Source organism: Cynocephalus volans, chromosome 2, assembly GCF_027409185.1.
Source record: "Cynocephalus volans isolate mCynVol1 chromosome 2, mCynVol1.pri, whole genome shotgun sequence".
NCBI lineage: Eukaryota > Metazoa > Chordata > Mammalia > Dermoptera > Cynocephalidae > Cynocephalus > Cynocephalus volans.
The window spans coordinates 49,264,417-49,272,773 of record NC_084461.1 but is presented as its reverse complement, the minus strand read 5'-3'; the positions used below and the strand labels follow the sequence as shown (position 1 = coordinate 49,272,773).

The 8,357-nt window shown below is 35.8% G+C and overlaps 1 protein-coding gene across 1 annotated transcript; it reads right to left on the bottom strand.

Annotated features, from left to right (window-relative positions):
• Nucleotides 1-249: 249 nt before the first annotated feature.
• Nucleotides 250-705, bottom strand: GAPT (GRB2 binding adaptor protein, transmembrane). The gene has a single exon (XM_063085272.1). It carries the CDS (start codon nt 703-705, stop codon nt 250-252), a length of 456 nt encoding a protein of 151 aa, XP_062941342.1.
• Nucleotides 706-8,357: the final 7,652 nt, after the last annotated feature.

Sequence of the window (8,357 nt, the reverse complement as noted above, 5' to 3'; positions counted from 1 at the left end):
GAAAGAGATCACAGGGAACATTTAGAAGGAAGAATCTAAATAACATAATGTAGATGTAATTCAAGGGAAGGAGGGAGAAGAGGAAATCTAGAATTGAGACACAGTGATACAAATAGGGATGATTCAGAAAGGCACAGATAGAGAGACCAAAGACTTTCATCAGAAAAACTTGATTAATAATGACAACAGTACAATAAAAGTGGTAAGTATTTATACTCCCTTAACAAAACTCAGTATTTTGAAAAACTATTATGAATCTGGAAGAATGTATATATCTTCATCTTGAGGAACTTCAGAAGTACAACGCTTCTGGAAGTTATAGTAGTCAGAGGATATCTCATTTCCATAGATATGCTCTTCGGAATTAGGCTGCCATGTGTTTTCATATAGTTCCTTGTCAGTTTGTCCTGCTTGCACATTTTCGTAGTTGTCATGTATGCTAGTTCTTGCAACAGCAGATCTGTGGTCTTGGGTTTCAATGCAGGTTTTATGCCTTGTGCCAATAACGTAGGGACTCAAGGAGAATCTTTTACTATGGTCTTTTCTCCTGCTGCTTCCCCTTTGCAAAAACCTTGGTAAAGTAAATCGTGTGGTGTTATGGTGTTTCCAGTGCCAAGCACACCCAATTCCACAGACCAGCAATAGTAAAAATAGCAAAATTCCTATAGAAATGGCCATTGAAGTGTTTCCATGGCTTTTCAACATTTCTACACAAATAGTGCTGTTTAGCAGTTTGGTGTTGTCCTTAATGAATTAAATTCACAGAGACAGACTGAAGTAATTCATGTAGCCTACTATTGTTTAAAAATGAGTTTGGAAGATCTTTTAGGCATTTCTTTCTTCATATCTGAAGGAACATTACCTTGCGAAATCTCCGTGCAATTAGAAGAGAGATTACGTAAACTTAGTTTTGGAACGTGGCTCTCTTCGTATGTGATGCTGTCCACATTACAAGCATTAATGTGTAATTGCACTGTATCAGGGGGATTTTATTCCATTCCACTTCCTTTTCTCTCAATAAATCACAAAATGAAGCAGAAATGAGTGGAAGATAATAGCAGAGTAGAAAACTCAAGAAAAGGAATGTTGAACGATATGCCATCCAGAAACCTGCTATAAATTAAAAATATATTAATTGCATATTTATTTAAGAGCATAACTAAACATCTACTAATTTCTACCAATACTTTAAACACCAACATTTAGCAAATTTTTACTTTCCATATAGATACAGTGCTAGCTCTTGTGAGGGGGAAATAAAAGAGAGGAAATTGTCCCGGTCCAAGTCTGAGTGGTTTTATCACAGGCTTTATCCTGGTTTTTGACAATATGGGTAACGAGTTTCAAGTGAAAGGTAATGTTCTGACACAGTAGGAGGACGGGAGGAGAGCATACACATGCAATCATTTCCACTGCCTACCACCCTCTGTGAAGCCTTGCCCATCCCTCTCTGGAATGGGCAGGGGCCATGTCTTCTTAATGACTCTTTCCTTTGTAACCCCATATTAACCAGTCCATTCTCTATTGTAGCATGATGACCTAAGTGACATGGAATTGTGTGTCTTCCTACCTGGTTAAATAGTGGGCAGGGATCTGGTCTTTTCATCTTTATATGCCTTGAGAATAGAATAACACCTAGTATACAAAAAAGGCATTCAGTCAATATTTATGGTATAAAGGATTAAATTAATAAATGACACCACATTTTAACATTAACTGCTTAAGTCGATAGTGTAAAACTCAAGATATGTCTTCTAAAGGGTATAGTTTGTACTTAAAACAGGAAAAGAGATCTTTAAAGTAAAATAAAACATCTTTGAAAGCCTTCCTATCATCAGTCTTTTCACATCTTCCACCAGATAACTTTTAATCAATTAAAATAATTTTATAGTGTTTTCTGTTGGTGTTTTAAAATGGCAAAAAGGGCAGAAACAGAAAGTGTTCAGCTGGGCTGAATGTTCTATTATGATTTTATCAGCAAAATGTTACTACACAGAAATAGTTACATCCAGTATTGATAATAGTGTTTGTTGAATGTCATCTTCAGTAATACTTAGTTAAGAGCTTATCTGGGCTCAGCTTCAAAGTACTTTTACATGGATTGTCTCATTTAATCCTACAGCTCCCATCTGAAGTAGGTACTATTGTTATCCCCATTTTATGGATGAGAAAAGAGAGGATTAAAGAGGTTAATAACTTCCTTAACAATAATATGTTTCTGAATCAGAATTCAAGTAAAATTTACCCCCAAATATTATTCTAACCTAAATATCTCTAAATGGCTATCAAGTGCATCCATCACTAAATTTGTGTAGCTTTATCAGCTCTGAGGATATTGAGGGCTGGGAACCACATCTTATTTATCTTTGTGTCACCAGCACCAGCACTAGACACAGGATAGCTAACTTATTAAGTATTTGTTAATGAACGGAGCAATATGCTTGTAGGATAACTATAGTAACGATAAACAGGAAAAAAATGAAACCCACAAAGTGTTGCCTTGCTCTCAGTGAGTACTCATGTATAATAGTGAACTTTTACAAATTTGTCAAAGGTTAAAATATATCAATGTGCAAATTTTCAACTTGACATTTTATATCACTAAATTAAATATGACATGCAGTTAATTCGTAAAATTTATTTAATAATAATATAGGGTCAGACACTTCAGGTCTAGACACCTTTTAATCTCCCTGGAACTTTTGGGAGTAATGTTGGGGTTGAGAACTATATAGTCCACCACATAAAATTTAGAGTCTATAGGGTTTCTCCTTAATAAGGCCAGACACAATGCTTGTGCTGAAGGGCAAAAGTTTGGGAAGTAACTGTAACCATTAGGATCCCATTTTCATTCTGAAAGAGTTGAGAACCAATCATACTTAGGATGGTTTTTGGTACAAATGATTAGTTATTTAAGTAACTATTTGCAGAATATTTTAACAAATTTACAAAATAAATTTCAAATATTGGCTAAAATTAATCAACTTCAAAAAGGTGCACGGCCAGCAACAGAAGTGGGGGCGAGGGTTGGGGAGACTAACTATTGCCCCCCTCTGCAGCTAAGGGTAAGGTAAAAAATTGCATTATTTATTTCCAAGAGGAGAATTTATTTTTTCCATCTATATTGTTCTATGTAGAGTAGACAGCCCAAATATTATAATAGTTTGTCTAAGAAGTGTTCACTGAGATTAAGACAAGAAAACTTTTTACAGGAAAAGAAATGCATTATTTTCCTTTCTTCAAAACAACATTAAAGGAAAAACCCTGTGAAACATAACCTACTATAATGAGAAATATATGTCAAACAAGAGCCCTTCAAATATAACTTAACACCTAAATAAGTTTCACTTTGCCCAGTTTAGAAGAAGACTGTTTTCATTTTGGAAAGCAGTTTCAACAAGTTACCTCATAATTAACCATTTGTCTTGAAATCACAAATTGTTGATAAATGCCTGGAATTTTCATTGTTAGATACTGCCCTTATAGTTGGAAACAAGGTAACAACAAAGCATAATTATATACTTGTGAGCATATTTCCTTGTAAAGGAACATTGACATCCCTCTCAGTATATAAAATGGTTTTTTCCCCTGTGAGTGCCTAGGGGAATTTTTCTAAAAACTGTGTTTAATAAGATAAAAAGTCATTGATTAATTGAAAACAAACTTATTTCTTATAGTTTTTCATTACCCTGCACCTTAAGTCAGGTTCTTACCTCAAGATTGGTGTGCCATGCTCTCTCTCTTCTGTTCTTTTGATTATGTTCTAAACCTTCTTCGGCTTAGAACTTGTTCCTCTTTTTCACTCTGGTCACTACTTCCTTCTTTTCAGAGGTCTTTCAGGTTATTTAATACTTGCAAAGCTTCCTGGCTCTAGAGGAAGTTCATATCAGATGCACCAGAATTACAGTAAACCGCATGAGTTTTCTAACCAGATAATCTGCCTCTTTATCTTTACCAGGTAATAATTTTTCAACTCCATCAGAAAATGATATATAAAGCCTCAATTTTTTATTTGAGCAATATCTGCAGTCTTCATTTTAGAAGTGATAAAAGTCATCTCAATTTTACTTCAGATTTAAAAAAAAAAATACTTTTAATTTCAGTAACATGTAGGTCTTGTTTTTCTAATTTGTTTATTTGTATGATTGCTAAAACAGTCCTCACTTCAAATACTATGTCCAAATGCCCCCAAGTTACATTTATACTTGTCGAACCAGTGTTCCAATTTTGGTTCAGAAAATGTTAATATTCTCTTAAATGTATTACATAGGAACTTCTCAAAGTATATTCTGAGGCTCACTACTTCTGGGATTATGCTAATAGGTCTTCCATCAGGCAGATTTGGGAAATACTGCTTCCCTGGAGATTCATAGGCACGGCAGCATATTAAAGCTGTTCTGAGCAGTTCTACAGCAAGCAAACAGAATGAATCAAAATAAGAAAGGAAATCTGTTTAACTTTGCTTAATGATAGTAGTCTGCATGTTCTTTGCATTTACATAGTATTCTAAACCTTTTGTGTAATACTCAGTAAATCCTGACAGCAACCCTATGAGGAGAAACACTGTTATTAGCCCTATGTCCTGTCTTATAGAGGAGGAAATGGAGCAGAAAGAGGTAAAATAATGACATGCATGACATGGCCTGCAGTCTGCCTCAGCACCTGTGTGCTAAACCAGTGTACTTGCTGCCTTGCAAGGTTGAATAACAAGTTTCCCACATAGAACCCTTATTAACAGCATCTCTCAAGGCTCCTCTCCGTGGAATACAAAAATCAGTAATGTTAAATTAGACAGACTATATAGATGAATTAGACAGATGAGATGAAAAAGTAATAAAAATTTTGCCTTTTAAATTGTACTGGAATTTTTTCAACCACAGAGGATTAACGTTGTACAAGATGGTTTAAGAAAAGACGACTCAGTTACTACAATACCAATTAGACACTGGAAGAGCAATATTATCAGTACACATAGAGCATCAACAATGTGCCAGTCATTGTGCGCGGCAGTGGAGATGCAATACTGAATAAGCTCCCTGTAGCACTTAAAGCCTAGTAGAGAGGCTGCTGCATCTGCAGATTATTTCAGATCAAGGTGGTAAGGGCTAGAAAAGACATGCTTATGAACAGGAGACAGTGGGAGCAAGGAAAAGAGGCATCCAGCTAAGGTTGGTCAGGGAGGGTAGGCCTTGGGCTAAGCCTCATGGAATAATGAGGAGTTAATTAAGGCAGAATAGGAGTGTTCTAGACCAAGATCCCAGAGGGAAGGATGTTATGAAGTCATGAAGGTATGAACTTGATGTGCTCTACAATCTCACCAGCATATTTGACTAAAATATTAGCCACTCCCTCCAATTCACACACACACACACATGCACACGCACACATGCACTCACGCATGTGCACAACCTGCATGTAATGCAATAAATGCAATACTTATGTAAAATTATGCGATCTACTCTGGAAGTTAGGACAACTGGATGTCCATCTAGATTTTGCCCTTTAAACTTGGGAAAATGTTAATCCCAAGGGATATTTTATTTATTTATGGAAAAACTAAAGTGATAAGGGGTTAAATATGTTTTTAAAGTAAAAATTTTTAAGTTAATAGATATAATCATTTTTTGAGTTACAGAAGAAATGCTATATATATTCAAAATAGAATTATTGTATAACTGCTATTTGTATGTATCAGGTCTTGCATTCTCTTTCCTACTTCTTAATCTTTGGCCTAGCAAGGCACATTTTTATTGTCTTCTTACAGTTCCTTTTTTAATCACAGCAATTATGTCTAGGTTTATTTTTTCTGCTTTTTTTTTTTTTTCCTGCAGTTATGTTGTTTGGGTAGTAAGGGGCTTAGGAGGTAGTCTACTGTTATGTAGTGTAATTTTAACTGGATAGTTTATCCAAGTAAAGCTTCTCCTATTAATTGATGACAGCAACTACTTTAGTTAATTGTGATTTAAATTCCTAGCAATTTCTTTTGTGTCAGTATCTATTTATTTTAACCATGCACTTTTTCAGATATTTGAACTGAATAATATTAGTGATTTATGTCTACTGACATAAACAGATGTTTGTGGATTTTATCTGAAAGCTTGCCATACTAAAAGCATCTCTCTGGATATTTTGGAAGGAGCCCACAATTTCCATAGTTAAGAGTACTATGGGAATCTACCCATAAGCATAAGGCATTATGTTATCTGGGAAAGACAATACATTTAGTAGTTAGTGAACTCATTAATTCTGATTGGTGTAAGGGATTACCCAAGAAGCAACTAGAGCTTTAATGGAATAAGTCACTGCCTTCTAAATAATAAAGTTTCACTCTGTGGGCCAAAGAGCCATGCAAATTTTAAAGTAAGGAAATTGCCAAAGGTGAAGAGAGAAGGTGTGAATAAGAGGTCAGAATAAAACCATCGTTGCTTTAGTTATGCTTGTGGCCAATGCTGTTAGCAGTTGGCAAACTTTAATCACATAATTGGGGCGTGTGTGTGAGGGATGGATTTTACTGAAAGAGACCTTACATGCTATTTTGTTAAGGGATTTAGGGATTTATTCTCAAACTTGAAAGTCTATCAAAATCACTCATGAAGCTTTTTTTGAAAATACAAATTCCTAGGACCTTGGAAATTCTGCTTCATTAGGTCTGAAGTGAGGCCCAGGGAGATATATATACACATATATATATTAAAATTCCAAAGAATTTCTGGGTAAGGGAATGGGATATTGTACAGACTGTGAGGAGAGGAATTTTTACTTTTCTTTTCTTTTTTTTTTTTTTTTTAAATTTTATTTTGTCGATATACATTGTAGCTGATTATTGCTTCCCATCACCAAAACCTCCCTCCCTTCTCCCTCCCCCCCTCCCCCCCGACAATGTCCTTTCTGTTTGCTTGTTGTATCAACTTCAAATAATTGTGGTTGTTATATCTTCTTCCCCCCCCCGGTTTGTGTGTGTGTGTGTATGTGTGTGTGTGAATTTATATATTAATTTTTAGCTCCCTCCAATAAGTGAGAACATGTGGTATTTCTCTTTCTGTGCCTGACTTGTTTCACTTAATATAATTCTCTCAAGGTCCATCCATGTTGTTGCAAATGGCAGTATTTCATTCGTTTTTATAGCTGAGTAGTATTCCGTTGTGTAGATGTACCACATTTTCCGTATCCACTCATCTGATGATGGGCATTTGGGCTGGTTCCAACTCTTGGCTATTGTAAAGAGTGCTGCGATGAACATTGGGGAACAGGTATACCTTCGACTTGATGATTTCCATTCCTCTGGGTATATTCCCAACAGTGGGATAGCTGGGTCGTATGGTAGATCTACTTGCAATTGTTTAAGGAACCTCCATACCATTTTCCATAGAGGCTGCACCATTTTGCAGTCCCACCAACAATGTATGAGAGTTCCTTTTTCTCCGCAACCTCGCCAGCATTTATCGTTCATAGTCTTTTGGATTTTAGCCATCCTAACTGGGGTTAGATGGTATCTCAATGTGGTTTTGATTTGCATTTCCCGGATGCTGAGTGATGTTGAGCATTTTTTCATATGTCTGTTGGCCATTTGGATATCTTCCTTAGAGAAATGCCTACTTAGCTCTTTTGCCCATTTTTTAATTGGGTTGCTTGTTTTCTTCTTGTAAAGTTGTTTGAGTTCCTTATATATTCTGGATATTAATCCTTTGTCAGATGTATATTTTGCAAATATTTTCTCCCACTCTGTTGGTTATCTTTTAACTCTTTTAATTGTTTCTTTTGCTGTGCAGAAGCTTTTTAGTTTGATATAATCCCATTTGTTTATTTTTCCTTTGGTTGCCCGTGCTTTTGGGGTCGTATTCATGAAGTCTGTGCCCAGTCCTATTTCCTGAAGTGTTTCTCCTATGTTTTCTTTAAGAAGTTTTATTGTCTCAGGGGGTATATTTAAATCCTTAATCCATTTTGAGTTGATTTTAGTATACGGTGAGAGGTATGGATCTAGTTTCATTCTCCTGCATATGGATATCCAGTTATCCCAGCACCACTTGCTGAAGAGGCAGTCCCTTCCCCAGTGAATAGGCTTGGTGCCTTTGTCAAAGATCAGATGGCAGTAAGTGTGTGGGTTGATTTCTGGATTCTCTATTCTATTCCATTGGTCAGTGTGTCTGTTTTTATGCCAGTACCATACTGTTTTGGTTATTATAGCTTTGTAGTATAGCTTAAAGTCAGGTAGTGTTATGCCTCCAGCTTTATTTTTTTTGCTCAGCATTGCTTTGGCTATTCGTGGTCTTTTATTGTTCCATATCAATGTCTGAATAGTTTTTTCCATTTCTGAGAAAAATGTCTTTGGGATTTTGATGGGGATTGCATTGAATTTG